The sequence below is a fragment of the Globicephala melas genome, chromosome 8 (assembly GCF_963455315.2).
Source record: "Globicephala melas chromosome 8, mGloMel1.2, whole genome shotgun sequence".
NCBI classification, from domain to species: domain Eukaryota; kingdom Metazoa; phylum Chordata; class Mammalia; order Artiodactyla; family Delphinidae; genus Globicephala; species Globicephala melas.
In genome coordinates this window covers 82225161-82242120 of record NC_083321.1, presented here as the reverse complement: position 1 = coordinate 82242120, position 16960 = coordinate 82225161, and the positions used below count along the sequence as shown (strand labels likewise).

Below are 16960 nucleotides of genomic sequence, written 5' to 3'. Positions count from 1 at the left end.
TTTTTCCAAAGAGGAAATGAAGATGGCTGATGGGCAAAAAGATACTCAACATCGTTAATTATCAGGGAAATGCAAATCAAAACCACAATGAGATATCACCTCACACCTGTCAGAATGGCTATCATCAAAAAGAACGCAAATGACAAATGACAAGGATGTGAAGAAAAGGGAACCATGCTACACTGTTGGTGAAATGTAAACTGGTGCAGCCACTGTGGAAAACAGTATGGAGGTTTCTCAAAAAACTAAAAATACAACTACCATATGATCTAGCAATTCCACTCCCAAGTATATACCCCCAAAAAACAAAGACACTAATTCAAAAAGATACATGAACCCTAATGTTCAGAGCAGCATTATTTACAATCACCAAGGTATGGAAGCAACTGAAATGTCCACCAACAGATGAATGGATAAAGATATGGCATATATATATATATATAATAGAACAGAATACTACTCAGCCATAAAAAAGAATGAAGTTTTGCCATTTGCAGCAACATGGACAGACCTGGAGGGCATTATGCTAAGTGAAGTAGTAAGTGAGACAAAGAAAGACAAATACTACAAAATATCACTTATATGTGGTATCTAAAAATAAAACAAACTAGTGAATAAAACAAAAAGAAAGCAGACTCACAGATATAGAGGGTAAACTAGTAGTTAACAGTGGGGAGAGAGAAGGGGAAAGGGGCAATATAGGCACAGGGGATTAAAATTAAGGGTTATTATGGGATTATATTAAATCATGTCTGTGAAACTTTTGAAAAGTATAAGGCACTACAAAATTTTAAAAATCTTTCATTCAACTAAAAAAACATAGAATGAATCAATGAATGAATAAACAAATAAGAACACTAAAATAAAACCAACTAACCCAAATGAAGCTAGGAAGAGAAAAAATAAATGGGACAAATAGAAAAGGGAAAGCAAGATGGCAGACAAACTCAAACATACCTGTAATTACATTAAACATTAATAATCTAAACCAGCACTATCTAATAGGATCTTTCTATACCTACACCGCCCAATATGGTAGCCACTAACCTAGCCATGTGTGTCTACAAACACTTAAAAAATCTGGCTAGTGACCCTGAAGAAATGAACTTTCAACCTGATATAACTTCAGTAAATTTTTACCAGAAATGTTAGTCAATATGGCTGTCATATTATATAGTGGAGAAAATCCTCTAATTTAAAAGGAAGAAACTGATAAGCTAGATAAAAAAGCAAGCCCCAAACACAGACTGTCCACAAGAAATACTTTCAATATAAAATAAACAGATACATTAAAACTAAAAGAATAAAAATAAATACACCATGAAAACAAAAAGTCAGAAAACTGAAAAGGCTTTATTACTATGAGACAAAAGTAGACCTTAAAGAAGAATATTACCAGAAATAAAGAGGAACATTTCATAATATAATCATCAATTCATCAAGGAGATACAACAATCTTAAATGTGTATGTATCTAACAAGACTTCAAAATACATAAGGCAAAAACTGACAAAACTGAAAGAAGAAAAAGACAAATCCACAACACAGATTTTACTGCTGCTCTCTCAGTAACTGACAGAAGAGGAAAACAGAAAATCAGTAAGAATACAGATGACTTAACACTATGAATAAACTTTCCCATGTTGACATTCACAGAACACTACAACTAACAACAGCTGAATATACATTCATTTCAATTACATAAGGAATTTTCACCAAGATAGAGCATAGGCTAGGCCATAAAATTAGTCTCTATGATTTTTTTTTAAAACTAAATTATACAGAGTATGTTTTGTGACAACAATAGAATTAAATTTGAAGTCAAAAACAAAACTGGTTAAATCCACAAATACCTGGAAAATTTTAAACTCATATATAGTCTGTAAGTTTAAAAAAAGTAACAAAATCAATTAGAAAATATTTTGAAAAGATGACAATGAAAACATAACACATCAAAATTAGTTAGATGGAGATACAACAGTGTTAGGAGAAAAAATTGTAGATTAAATACTCATTCGAAAATAAGAAAGATTTAGAATCAAAGACCTACACAACCCACTTCAGGAAGCTAGAAAAAGAAGAGCAAATTAAATACAAAATAGGTAATAGGAAAGAAACAGTAAAAAGAGAGTGGAAATCAATAAAATAGAAAATACACAACTAGAAAATTAATGAAACTAAAAGGCAATTCTTTGAAAAGATTAATAAAATTGATAAACCTAAAACTATTCTAAAGGAAACAATGAGAAAATAGAAATAGCCAAAATCAGGAATGAAAGAGGGGACATAACTACAGACTCAACAGACATTAAAAGGACGATAAAGGAATATTACAATATTATGACAATAAATTCAAAAATTTAGATGAAATAAACAAATTCCTTGCAAACCTTAATTCCAAAACTAACTCAAGAATAAAGAGAAAACATTTAATACAGATATTAAAGAAATTAAATGTGTGCTTTAAGCATCCCACAAAGAAAACTGCAGGCCCAAACAGTTTGACTAGTGAGTTTTAACAATCCTTTAAGGAAGAAATCACACCAATCCTGCACAAACTCTTCTACAAATGGAAGAACAGGGAACATTTCCTAATTCATACGTGAGGCCAGCATTACCCTTACAACAAAACCCAATACCCCTCATAAACACAGATGCAAATATTCTCAACTAATTGTGAGCAAATCATATCAGAAAAAATATATATAAAATAAAATGTGCTTGTGAGTATATATAAATAAAATATTTTATAATTAAATAAACAAAAATAACCAAATAGAGTATATCCCAGAAATTCAGGTTGCTGTAACATTCAAAAATCAACCAATGTAATTCTCCATACTAACAGAATAAAGGAGAAAAATCATATGATTATATAAATAGATGCAGAAAAAGTATTTGACAAAATCCAATGCTATTCAAGACACCAACTCTTAGAAAAAAATAAAAATAGAGGAGAATTTACTCAGTCTAAAAGGGCATACATGAAAAGCCCACAGCTAACATCATGCTTAAAGGTGAAAGATAAATGCTTTCCACTTAAGATAAAGAACAGGTAAGGATGTCCACTCTCACCACTTCTATTCAACACTATATTGAAGGCCTAGCGAGTGAAATAAAATAACAAAAAATTAACAAATGGGATAAAACACCTAGAGATCGGAAAGAAAAAAAAGTGTCTTTATTCACACATAATATAATCATGTACTAAGAATCAACCAAAAAAACCTAACACTAGTACTTGTGAATTTAGCAAGGTGACAAGATACAAGGTAAATATACAAAAATCCACTGTAAACGTACATGCTAGCTGCAAATACACAAAAAATAAAACTTATTTTTTTCATTCCATTTCCAACAGCACCCCAAGAAAATAAAATATAAAAAATATAACAAAAGATGATAGTAAGACCTCTACACTGAAAATTCCAGAACACTGTGAGAGAAATTAAAGAAGACTTAAAGAGATGGAGAGATATACCACATGCATGATGGGTTGGAAGACTCTCTATTTTAAGATATTAATTCTCCCAAAATTGATCTATTGATGCAAAACAATTCCAATCAAAATATCAGTACATACTTTTGTTGAAAGTGATAGGCTGATTCTAAAATTTATTTTAAAAATGCAAAGAACTTAGAGTAGCAAACAATTTTCAAAAAGAACAAAATCATAGAACTTACACTACCTTATTCCAAGACTTACCCTAAACTTGCAGTAATTACAACAGTTTATTTACTGGCCAAGGAGAGACATACAAGCCAAGGGAACAGAACAGAGTCTAGAAATTAACCCACAAATATATATGCTCAATTGTATTTAAAACAAAGGAGCCTAAGTAATTCAACAAAGAAAGGTTAGCCTTCTCAACAAATGATGCTGGAACAAGTGGAAATCCACGTGGAAAAACTGAAATTTGACACTTACTACATACCATAAGCAAAAATTAACTCAAAATGAATCGCTGATAAACGAAAAAGCCAAAGCTACAAAACTTCTTGAAAAAAACACAGGAGAAAATCTTCACAACCTTGAGATGTGCAAAAATTAGGACACCAAAAGCAGTAACTACGAAAAATTAATGATAAAAGAAAATAATTAATAAATTGGACTTCATAAAAGAAAACAGAATGGCCAATAAAGACTTAAAGTAATGCTCTACATCACTGGTGTTCAGGGAAATATCACATGAAATATTACTACACATAGTAGGATGGTCAAAAAAGTACAAAGGCTGAAAATTCCAAGTGCTTGCAAAGGTGTAGAATAACTGGAATTCTCATATATTGCTGGTAGGAGTGTAAAATGGTCCAAACACTTTGGAAAACTATGGCATTCTTCCAAGAGAAAAACATGTCCACCAAATGACTTGTACACAAACATTCACAGTAGCTTTATTCATACTAGCGCAAACTAAAAAACCACCCAAATGACTTTGAACAGATAAGACAGATAAGCAAATTATGGTATATTCATACATTGGAATATAGCAATAAAGAGAAAGGAAATACTGATACATGCAATTACGTGAGTTGCAAAAACATTATGTAAAGCCAAAGAAGCCCGACACAAAAAGGATCATATTACAGTTGACCCTTGAACAATGTGGGGGTTAGGGGTGCTGATCCTCCGTGCAGTGGAAAATCCACATGTAACTTTACAGTTGGCCATCCATATCTATGGTTCCACATCCGCAGATTCAACTAACCAACTGTAGACCGTGCAGTACTATAGTACATATTCCTCGAAAAGGATCCACGTACAAATGAACCTGTGCAGTCCAAACCCGTGTTGTTCAAGAGTCAATCATATATGAATATTCATATGAAATTCTAGAACAGCGAAAACTAATCTATAGTGTGCTAAAGCAGATCTATGCCTGCCCAATCCCAGAGTGGAGGAGGAGAGAGGGTGAGGAGGAACTGATTGCAAAGAACCATGAAGAACTTTATGGGGAATGGAAATGCTATCTTAACTGACAGTTAAAAAGGTATATTCACTAAATAGTACAATTAATATAGGATTATTTTATTATATATAAATTATACCTCAGTAAAGCTCATTTTAAAAGTTAAAAGAAAAAAAAATAGAAACCCTGACAGTCAAGATATGCTTTCCAGCCTCACATGGATCCTCAATGGTTCCCAGCAATTCACTTGCTTCTTTTATTACCTAAGCAAAGTTGTTTCAAATCTATACTATTTCCTCAGTCCCTCCATCCTACTTCTACTCCCAAGTTGTCATCTCAGATGATGATTTTACCTTCTACTTCACAAAGGAAACAGAGAACATCAAGCAGAAACACCATCAATAATCTGCTCCCCTTCTTATTTATCTGCTACCTCCTCCTTATTTATCTGTATTTGTATACATCTTTACTACTTCCCTCTAGCTCAGAAGAGAAGGTGATCCTACTTCCCGTCTAAGCTTACCCCTTCCCCTGGAAGCTTGCTCACCCAAACTTAGCATTCTCCTCAGCAATATTTATCCCTCTCTTCCTAAAAACATTTTCTCAAAAAGACCTCCCAACCAACTTGATTCCCCTAGCTATCATTCTGTCTTTCCTACCCTTCACTGTCAGTATAAGTTTCTCTGTTCTTCTTCAGTCAACTTCAGTGTGATGTGGGCACTGAGCATTCATTCAAACTACTCTCTCTAAGGTATATGTTATACAACTTAATAGGTATGTATAAATGTACATGCTATATATTGCAACAAAAAGACTTATGTATGTTGCAGAGAAGAACAGCAATAGCAACAAGAACAACAAAGAACAGGACAGTGTGTCTCTAATAAAGGGAAGCAAGTGCCCTTAATCAATTGACATAAATGTTTAGTTGCCCTGGCAGATATATCCCCATGGAATGAGGATTCTTAACCTGTGATCCTTGTGTAAACTCCTGGGAGTTTTACAAACTCCCCTGAAATAAACAACTTTGTATATAAATTTCTTTTTGAAGAAAAGATCACTTTTATCAGATTCTCAATGGGGTCAGCAACTCAATCCCACAATTGTGGAAAAAGTACCTCTATCTTCTTTTCTCATTAAGATTTTCTAACTCCCTCTGTGCTGAGTTATATTCCAAAAAAATTTTTTTTCTATATAATATTCCTACCATTACAAAATATGCTGGATAGTCAATAAAACTATCCAGGTGTATTTCTCACTATGAATTAAGATACTGCGTTCTCAAATAAGATAGGCTTTCATGAGCCAATTATCATCTCAGGGTACACTGCCAAAAATTTAATTTCTGAAACTACAAGAAGGCCAGATTGTCAAACATGATGATTCAACTGAGAGTATAATCCTCTGAAGATCGTACCTATGAGTCCAATCATCCCTAAACATCTCTAGCTCATCACTCACTAAGCACAACATACCTTTCTCTTCCTGAAAATAAGCATGAGGGTTTGGCCTGCATTCCTATCCTCTGTGAGTCCTCTCACCCCAGACCTGGCTAGAGACAAAGCAGACCCAGCATTCTCTTCCTTTTTGTCCCAAAGATAAATATATAAATACAACCTATTTTAAAGACTTAAATGTTAATTTCTATGAAAAGCAAACAGAAGTAACAGACTCTGAAATATCTTGGCTCTCTTTTCCCTTATTTTACAGTACTACTCTTTCCTGCTTCTCCTAATTTTCCAACTACTTCTATTTAATATCCTTTATTTTCTGTCTGGCTCCTCAGTATCGGTATTCTTCTTTCTTTTCAATTACCCTAGGCAATTCATCCATTCTAATGTCTTCAATGAGCAATGATTCTCAAAATGTATCTCCATCCTCTTACCTTTATCTATAACCTAAGATCCATATTTCTACCATTTCCTGGACACCTCCAAGTAGATGTCTCCCAGGCATTTTCATATCCTAACTAATAATATTATCTAAGTTCTCATATATATTTTAGGTTCCCATATGTTGTTCCTCTAAATACAATTTTCTCAAGTAGCTGCTTTGGTTAGTTTTAGTACATACTTACTGATGAACTGTCAGTTGACTCATTGTTTTTTTCACACTTTTGTTTCTTGTTCTTTTTTTTCTTCTCTTTTTTTACTTTTCTTGAATGTTTGTCTTTTTTCTTCTTTTTCTTCACAGAGTGTTCCTATAAATAATCATGTTTAAAAGGTAAGAATTTAGTTTAGCTTACTTTAAAAGGAAGTATTTTGAGGAAAAGAAACCTCTATATTCCAAAAAACTTTAAATCTTTCATGAAAGGAAACAAGGAATATGACTAAATAAATAATTTCTTCTAAGAAACTTTACCATACTTCTATAATATATGCCACTACTAATAAATCATATAGCTAAAATTTCTTAGAAAAATATGAGGGAAGTTTTATTTGTAGATACATTGACAGATATAATCAAATAAACACATATATGCACAGACATACGTGTGTGTGTATCTCCTTCAATAGGCCCAAAAGAATTTATAGAAGATTACTAGCCACATAAAATATAACAAGATAGCATAAACTGTGGGAAGAGAAAACAAGGATTGAGACAATCCCCCTAAAAAAAAAAGAAAAAGAAATAAAAGCATGACATTAAGCTTAAAACGCATAACTTTTTAGATCCATAAACTTGCCACAAGTGGGCTAGAAATTTGAAGCTAAGTTTTCTACCAGCCAACTCAACTAACAAAATCTTTCCAATGTCATTATGTCCAAAATATTATTTGGCCAGAGAGAGAAAATATTCAGTAATGCCAACTATGTGATATTCATTCTGTAACTTGCAAAAATAGTCTATAAAGTTACTCCTCCAATATTAACTTGAATAAGTACAAAAAGAAAAAAAAAGACAGATAAGCTTACATCAAGTAAGCCTGTTAGTATTCACCTGTGAGATTTGTTCAAGTCGCTTATTCACATCAGGTAGCATCCATGTTTCCTTACCCCAAAGTCGTTTAAGTTCTTTACGCCTTTCTTCCTTTTCAAAATTGGCTTTAGCCTAAAACAGTGAAAAAAGAAAAATTAACAATTGATCCACTTGCCTTACACAAAAAAGCAAAACAAAAACTTCTCCCTCTTCATATAAGGCTTACCAGGAATTTGCTTCTACCAAAGTATAAGAAAGATTTAAACAAAAAACTCTCCTTCCACATTACCAATTGCATTACCAATTACCAATCTCTAGTGAAATGAGCCACCAATCAAAGACAGAATCCGGGGACCTACTGTAGACCCTTCCCTCTCCCTAAGCTCCCTACCTCAAATATGACTTGAATCTCTTTTCCCTTCACTATCGCACTGATACTGCCTGACACTTTTATAACTATTTGGGGACTGACCTCCACACCTTCAGTCTGCAGTGCCCAAACTCCTCTACCAACACCCCCAAAATGCTTCAGGAAGAATCACCTTTCTAAAAACAAATGATTATATTGCTAATTTTTATTCATCTTTCAACAACAGTCAAATAAAGTAAGATCTTTCTAGGAAGTTGTTCCTGCCTTTTCATTCTTCCCCCAAATTTCAAAGCTGGGGTTGGTCCTTCTCAAACCTCTGTACGTAGCTCTACTATACAATTTATCACAAACCCTACTCTCTCCAAAAACTGCCTGAAATATCAGAGACAAGGATGAAGGATATTTATTATACACGTATATTACATATGCTGAAATCAGGAAACAACACCAACCTTTCACCTAAGACTTATTGCCCTCTCTTCCCCTGTAAATCTGGCTGTAGTCGCTACACCTTCTCCTTCCTGTCTGTATACCGGCTCCTTCTCGTCTGCATTTAAACTCGTTTTAAACTGTTTCAGCTTAAAACAAAATCCATCACTTGTTTCACCTTACATTGCTCTCCAACTACAACTTTTCCCCTTCATTGCCACACTTCTTACATCTTGTCAGATAATTCAATAGTACAGTTTACTTCCTGCATTCTTTATGTTACCTCTACCCCATCTCAATCTTAATGAGAAATAGAATGCTTCTCAACCTTTTTCGAAGTGCTGAATTCTCTGGGTCTCTTGTCTCAATCCTTGTTTGCATCAGTAAGTATTTACAATAAGCCAATAACTGATATAAATAGTTTAAAAGGAGAATGAAACGGTCTACTCTGACAAGGCTTACATGTGTTCCTGGAAACGGAAAATTTCATTTCAGATATAGCAAGAGCGAGGATTGAGACTATATAAAACGCAGAGAGAGTCGTTGTAAGTGGCGGAGTTCTTCGAAAGTGCGCAGCTCAGGTGATCAGGTGATAGAAATGTCAAGAATGGATGATTTAAAAGATATGGAAATTCAGAGGAAATAAACAAGTCTTACTGAAAAGAGTATGAGCAACTGGAGCCTGCCAGAGCATCTAGGAGGCAGAAAATACCCAAGAATTTGCGGGCATTCCAAAGGGAGACATCTACCCCCACACAACCAGGTAAGGTGAGATACCAAGGCTGCGGGGAGGCAGGAGAACCAGAGGCCTGGCTCCCAGAAAGCCTCCACTCTCTCAATTCTAAATGGTTCACGAAGCCCCCAAACAGAGGTACCTGTCCCAACACCTCGGTCCTGGAAATCCAAGTCTGTTCTTTACGCTCGTCGACGACCCTCGCATTTTCAAACCCACCACCGGCAGCCGCCATAGTGATTGTCGTAAAGTTGGGAAGCCGTCACAAAAATCTCAGTTTACGACTGTCGTAATTTATTAAACAAACCGGGACTTCCGACTAGGAGGAGGAGGGGCGCTGTCCACCAGCAGAGCATGCGCAGATCTGATTGTTGCTTACTATTCGGGTGAATTGTCTAACCCGTGGTTTTAGAGGAAGCAGGAAGATTTAGCCGGGGAATTGCCCACCTTCGTATATCGAGATTGCGCTGAGCAGGACTGGTGTAGGTGTACATTTGTTACGCGTTTTGCAAGGTTCTGACGGCATTTTCAGCTATCAGCTATCTCCTCTTAAAATCTCCGCAGTAAGTTAGACACTCAGGGAGGTTAAATCCGCACCTTTCAAAGATTTCCACCAAAGCGCCCTTCCCGCCAAAGAGGTTTCCCTGTGCAGGAGGAATGGAACGAAGGAAGGTTGGCCAGAAAGGCAATGCAAGGTAGCAGGAGGGCAAAATTGCTTTGAAGAGTCAATGTTTTGCTTTGGTGGACTTTTGTAAAGTACAGTATATGAAAACGTCATGTGAATTTTGCATTGCACTTCATAATTTCTACGAGCTTATTTAAAGTGTAACATTTTTTCTGACATATTATTTGTTCATACTTATTCACTCAAGCATTTTTCATTACAGTGTGCAATTACCTATTTGTGTGTTCCTGTTTTATGCTACAATAAAAATAGAAGTGAGGGGTTTTCTTCCCTCTCCTGAGAACAAGGAAAATAAAGGGAACAGTGAACAGGCTAGAGAAGAAACATAACCTGGCCTGAAAGAGCTAATCACCCCTTATTTTATTTTAACTGTTACTAATCTGTAGTGTCTGTAACTAGATTTGTACTTCACAAAGCTAACCTATCACTCCCTAACTTTGTGTAAATTACATCCTCCTCCTGGTGTTTACATTTACTATGCTCCCTTGTAACAAATCACCCCCTGTAGCTTTTGGCTTCAGAAAGAAGGTCGCTGGCCTATAAACCAGAGACAAAAGGACCCAATTACCAGGCTGCCTAATGCCAGCTATGACTGTTTTGAAAAAATGCAAGGAGAAAAAGAATGCCAGGGGGGCACAGTTCTTGAGGTGCTAACCTGCCATGTCTTCCCTTCTGCCTGGCAGAGGAATAAAGCCATCTCTCTATCCTCCAAAGTCTCTGTCTGTATTCTGTTCAGCATCCGTGCACAGAGAGCCAAGGTTTTTTGGCAACATCTCCCAAACATAGAACTTTAAGTTCCATGAAGAATAAGACATTCTAAAGTATTAATCAAGTGCTTTGAGACTATAAAACACCGAGCTTATATATAATCACAAAGATAAAGAAGGTTGGAGAATAATAACAAACTAGATACTTTAAAAACATTAAAAATAGTTAACATAAAACAGATTGAAGTATATCGACTAAAAAATTATTCACAGCCTAAAAGTTGAGAGTTATGTTTTATTTGGTGGGAATTTTAGGACTTCAAGCCTGGGAGGCAGCATCTCAAGTAACCCTGAGAGAACTGCTCCGAGGAGGCGAAGCAGGGAGCCAGGATATATAGTAGTTTTGCAACAAGGGGCAGGTAGTCTGAAAGTCAAAAGATTATTAATTAAAGAAAACCACATATGTCAAGTTAAGTAATTTAATGCTTTTCTATATATGGGGAGATGCAAGAGTCTGGGCTCACTGAAATCGTTGCTTTGATATGCACCTCAGCTATCTGGGGCCCATATCTTGTGTTTTCATATTGCTGTTTCCTCAGGGCTCTCCGTGGGGAGTGGTTGTAGTCTGATGGCTGCTAGATGGCAGGTATTCTTTTCCTTCCTGAGTTCCCTCAGGATTCAGCAGCTCACCATAGGCTGTGGCTGTAATCACTGATGACTGTGACATCCTTTGTTTACTGATATGGCAGGCAATATTCCATTTATCAGGTAAGTATGCTTCATTTTAAGTTTTCATAAAACTGAATTTGTGTTTCCAAGAAGCTTTCCCAGGAGTTTCTATTTCACCTATCTGAAAATCTTAACTTCAAACATATAGTGTTTACTTGTTTGATATTCAAAATAGATGTATTCATTGCAGTTTTGTTACAGAAAAGTGAATTTTAATTTATGAATTAACCTTGAAATATTTAATCCACTGTGACTTTGAGACAGGCTGGGACCTGGGACACTTTGCTGCAGTGTTTGCACCTGGACAAACGTCTCCTCCAGCAACAAAACACAAAGAAACTACATGGGACTAAAAATAACTGTGTGCATGCACAGTTGGGGCAAATTATGGACAACAAGATACAAAAAGACTAAAACCCAACTGCCACTTCTGAAGAGCCAGGAACAAAAACAGGAGGCAAAAGTAGGGTACCAGTAGCAAAAGCAGGGTAATGAGCATGACCCCTGTACACCATACCCGCAAAGGGGTGGGCAAACCACCTAAACCACCCCTCTGGCCCGACCCCTGGACCCACCCCTACCCTCACCCCATAGATGGAGACAGCTCGCCCCAGACTCAGCAAGCAAACATGGGAATCTGCTACTTCTTTTTGCCCCCTCCGGCTGCAGGAGCCCCAATAAAGCCTTGCCTGAATTTGTCTGGCCTTTTATCAATTTCTATTAATTAAAGAAGTCTAAGAACCCTGGTAAATAACAGACTTTGTGGCACCCAGTGTGGGGCATTTGTCCCCTTCCTGGGAGAGAATCTGGGCATCTCTGGGACCACTGAATGCAGCTTTCCCATGGGTGTCAAGCGGCCACCTGAACCTCTTGTTTGGGTGTCACCAAGTTTGGTAAGTCTGCCTTCCTGGCCCCTGAGGACTTCAGTACCTTCATTCAGGCAATGCTTTCCCTCTCCCTTTTGTCCCTTTCCCTCTCCTGATATCTCTCTACTTCTCCTTTCTCTGTCTTCTTCTACTTCTCTGTCCTATCCATCCAAGAGAGTGGACGTCAGGCAGCTACAGCATCACTCCTCTTGGAAATGAGACAGGCTGGGACCTGGGACCTGGGACACTTTGCTGCAGTGCTTGCAGCTGGACAAATACCTCCTTGAGCAACCGAATAAACAAAGGGGTGGGCAAAGCACCCAAGCCACCTCTCCAGCCCAACCCCTGGACCCACCCCTACCCTCACCCCACATAAGGAACCAGCTTGCCTCCCTCCTCAGTGAGCAAGCAAGAGAAACTGTTACTTGTTTTTGCCCCCTTATGCTGCAGCAGGAGCCCCCAAAAATCCTTGTCTGAATTTCTTGTCTAGCCTCATCAATATCTATTGATTAAGGAAGGCCAAGAACCCTCGTTGGTAACAACTTGACAGATTTTTGTCATAATTAACCCAAATGTCACTCCACTCTTTCAGATTCTCTTGGGATTCAGAAAAGCATCTGTTTACCCCTTGCATCAATTGTGGGGTCAAAAAATTGGTGATAATAGCAGAAAAATGCAAAATTATATAACAGAAACTTTTAAATCCTATTTAAGGCACAGAAGAGACTAGAACAAATGAAGAGGCATACCATGTGCTTGAAGAAGGCTCAACATCATAAAGAAATCAATTGTCTATAAATTACTTTGTGAATACAATAACCAATAAAATTACCAACAAAAAATGCTGGCATCAGGGAGGGGAACTAGACAGGTTGATATAGAAAAGTAAGGTAAAGCAAGTTGTTGTTACCAGTTTGCATTTGGCCACATCAATAGAAATCCATGGTTTAATCAAACAAAGCGTAATGTAATAAGGAGCCTAAAGGTAGCTGGTCCAGGAACCATGTTGTTTCTCCTTTTCTGCTTTGTAACACTTAGTATGTAACTTAAGTCTTTATAGTCACAAGGAGTGTGTTCCATCCTTTCACATCTGTACATTGCATCTATTAAAAATAGGAACAAGGGGGAAGAATAAAGGGCAAGAAGTGTATGACACCTAAGCCTACCCCATTTTTATTAGAAAAATTATGACTTTCCTAAAGCCTGTCCATTTTCTTCTGTTTAAATCTTAATGAACCAGAAGTAGGTTACATGACCACAACTAACCGTGGAAGAGTCATGAAGATTCCAGAACAGTTTTGTTATAGAATGACACTCAGCTTAGATTTGTCTGAGGTTTCTTTGTGGTTAGACTTAGGTTAAGCATCTTGGAGAAAACTATCACAGAAGTATGACTGTGTTCTCATTGTATCCTATCAGGTAACACAGAATTTCCATTTGTTCTATTACTAGTGATGTTAACCCTGATCATTTAAATAAAGTGGCTTCTGCCAAACTTCTCTACTATAAAGTTACTCCTTTTCCCTTTGTAATTAATAAGTATTTTTCAGACAGTTCTTTGAAACTACATGATCAGGTCACCCCAAATGGCTGTTCTCTTGCTCTCTGTACATCCCCAGTTCAACCAGTCCCTGCCTCACCTACACCCTACTCACCCTACTTCCCAATTAATCTTAGATCCTAATCATTAAATGCCTACATACTTACCTCCACCCTAGCTAGTGATTATTCTAATCTTTAGATCAGAACTATTTCCACTATGATAGTTTATCAAAGGGGTGGTGAGAGGTGTGCTCCTCTGCTGGTTTCCCTGGTAATCAATGAGCCAAGCTGAGGTCAATTCCCCCTATAACTGATAACACCTTCTTCCCCAGGTAGCAAAGTTTGCTCCCATATACTGTCTGCCATCTGCCTTCCATGGTGGGGTGTCCCTCCAAGACACTTTTGCTTTTGTAAGATCCTCTATCCATTAAACCATTGATGTCTTTGTCACTGACTTCGGGCTCTTTCCTTGGTCTTGAGGCTGGGTAATTACAGGGCTTGCAGGCCTGCAGGGGGCAGCCCAATAGAAACTATGCTAATTTATTATCAAACTTCCAAATTATGCATTTTTATTAGTATAGACTCATGATTTCTATCTCTATTCAGTAGATTCATAATTTTATTCAGTGGGATAATAATACATTATTATCAGAATTTATTTTGATGCCCCAGTTTGGCCAGTGAGAGCCCCAAGCTGGTTTTTGTGACATTTCCACATACCTCCATTTTCTTTGAGTGCTTCCTTACTTTCTAGTATAAGAAGATGACCTAGGCTCATCATGTCATTTCTCTGCCTACGCCTTGAAATCAGCCCATTCTCCAAGAATCCCTTGTATATTTTAGTTTAATAAGAATCACATTAAATCTGTAGATTGCTTTGGGTAGTATTGCCATTTTAACAATATTAATTCTTCCAATCCAAGAGCATGGGATATCTTTCTATTTCTTTGAGTCCTCTTTTATTTCCTTTACTAATGTTTTATAATTCTCAGTGTATAAGTCTTTCACCTCCTTGGTCAGGTTTATTCCTAGGTTTTCTTTTTTTTTTTTTTTTTTTGGTGCAATCTTAAAAGGTATTGTTTTTTTACATTCCTGTTCTGATATTTTATTGTTAGTGTAAATGAATGCAACCAATTTCTGAACGTTAATCTTGTATCCTGCTACTTTGCTGAATTCATTTATTAGATCTAGTAGTTTTTGTGTGGAGTCCTTAGGGTTTTCTATATATAGTATCATGTCACCTGCATATAGTGTTAATTTTACCTCTTCTCTTCCAATTTGGATAACTTTTATTTCTTTTTCTTGTCTGGCTGATGTAGGTAGGACTTCCAATACTATGTTGAAGAGAAGGGATGAGAGTGGGCATTCTTGTCTTGTTCCAAATTTTAGCGGAAAGGCTTTCAGGTTTTCACCATTGAGTATTACACTGGCTGTGAGTTTGTCATAAATGGCTTCTTTTATGTTGAGATATGTTCCCTCCATTCCCACTTTGGTAAGAGTTTTACTGTGACTGGATGTTGAATTTTGTCAAATGTTTTTTCTGCATTTATTGAGATGATCGTGTTGTTTTTGTCTTTTCTTTTGTTAATGTGGTATATTACATTGAGTTTTGTATGTTCAACCATCCTTGTGAAACTGGGTTGAATCCTACTTGGTCATGGTGTATGATCTTTGTTATGTGTCGTTGGATTCAGTTTGCTAGTATTTTGTTGAGAATTTTTGCATCTATATTCATCAAATATATTGGCCTGTAATTTTCTTTTTTGTTAGTGTCTTTGTCTGGTTTTGATATCAGGGTGAAGGTGGCTTCATAGAATGACTTTGGGAATGTTCCCTCCTCTTCAGTCTTTTGGAAGAGTTTGAGAAGAATCGCTATAAGTTCTTCTTTGTATGTTTGGTAGAATTCTCCTGTGAAGCCATCTGGTCATGGACTTTTGTTTGGAGGAAATTTGTTTGTTTGTTTGTTTGTTTGTTTAATAGATTCTATTTCACTTCTAGTGATCAGTCTGTTCAAATTACCTATTTCTTCTTGATTCAATTTTGGTGGGCTGTATGTTTCTAGAGAGTTGTCCACCTCTTCTAGGTTGTCAAATTTTTGGCATATAATTGTTCATAGTATTCTCCTATGGTTTTTTGTATTTCTGCAATATCAGTTGAGAGTTCTCCTTTTACATTTCTTATTTTGTTTATTTGGATTCTCTCTTTTTTCTTCTTGGTGAGCCTGGACAGAGGTTTATCAATTTTGTTTACCCTTTCAAAGAACCAGCTCTTGGCTTTGTTGATTTTTTTCTATTGTTTTTTAAATTTATATTTTATTTATTTCCTCTCTGATCTGTATTATGTCCTTCCTTCTGCTGACTTAAGGTTTTGTTTTTTATTTTTCTAATTGTTTAGGTGGTAGGTTAGGTTGTTTACTTGACATTTTTCTTGTTTTTTGATGAAGGCCTGTATTGCTATGAACTTCCCTCTAAGAACTGCTTTTGTCGTGTCCCATAGATTTTGTATGGTTTTGTTTTCATTGTCATTCGTTTCAAGATATTTTTAAATTTCCATTTTGATTTCCACATTGACCCATTTGTTTTTCTGTAGCATGTTATTTAGTCTCCATGGAATAGTTTTTTTCTCATTTCTTTTCCTGTGGTTGATTTCTAGTTTCATGCCATTGTGGTCAGAGAAGATGCCTGAAATAATTTCTATACTCTTAAATTTGTTGAGGTTAGTTTTGTGCCCTAGGATGTGGTCAGTCCTAGAGAATGTTCCATGTACATTTGAAAAGAATGTATATTATGGGGGGATTTTTTGGATGTAGTGTCCTGAAAGTATCAATTAAATCTAACCATTCTATTGTATCATTTAGAACCTCTGTTGCCTTATTGATTCTCTGTCTGGAAGATCTGTCCATTCATGTGACTGGGGTGTTAAAGTCTCCTACTATTCTTGTATTCCTATTGACTTCTCCCTTTTGTCTGTTAGTATTTGTTTCTATGTATTTGGGTGCTCCTATATTAGGTGCATATGTGTTGATGAGTGTAAAATCCTCTTCTTGTATTGATCCTTTTATCATTATATAG

General features: G+C 36.3%; 1 protein-coding gene across 2 annotated transcripts in view; it reads right to left on the bottom strand.

Moving 5' to 3' along the window:
• CWF19L2 (CWF19 like cell cycle control factor 2) overlaps positions 1 to 9618 on the bottom strand; it is a 193633-nt gene extending 184015 nt beyond the window's left edge. For both annotated transcript variants that reach the window (XM_030835999.3, XM_070046191.1), the window contains exons 1-3: positions 9503 to 9618; positions 7850 to 7960; positions 6987 to 7109 (exon numbers count right to left, since the gene is read on the bottom strand). In XM_030835999.3, the coding sequence (XP_030691859.2) occupies positions 6987 to 7109; positions 7850 to 7960; positions 9503 to 9595 (327 nt within the window). In that variant the 5' untranslated portion in view covers positions 9596 to 9618. The remainder of the gene's footprint in view (positions 1 to 6986; positions 7110 to 7849; positions 7961 to 9502) is intronic.
• Positions 9619 to 16960: the final 7342 nt, after the last annotated feature.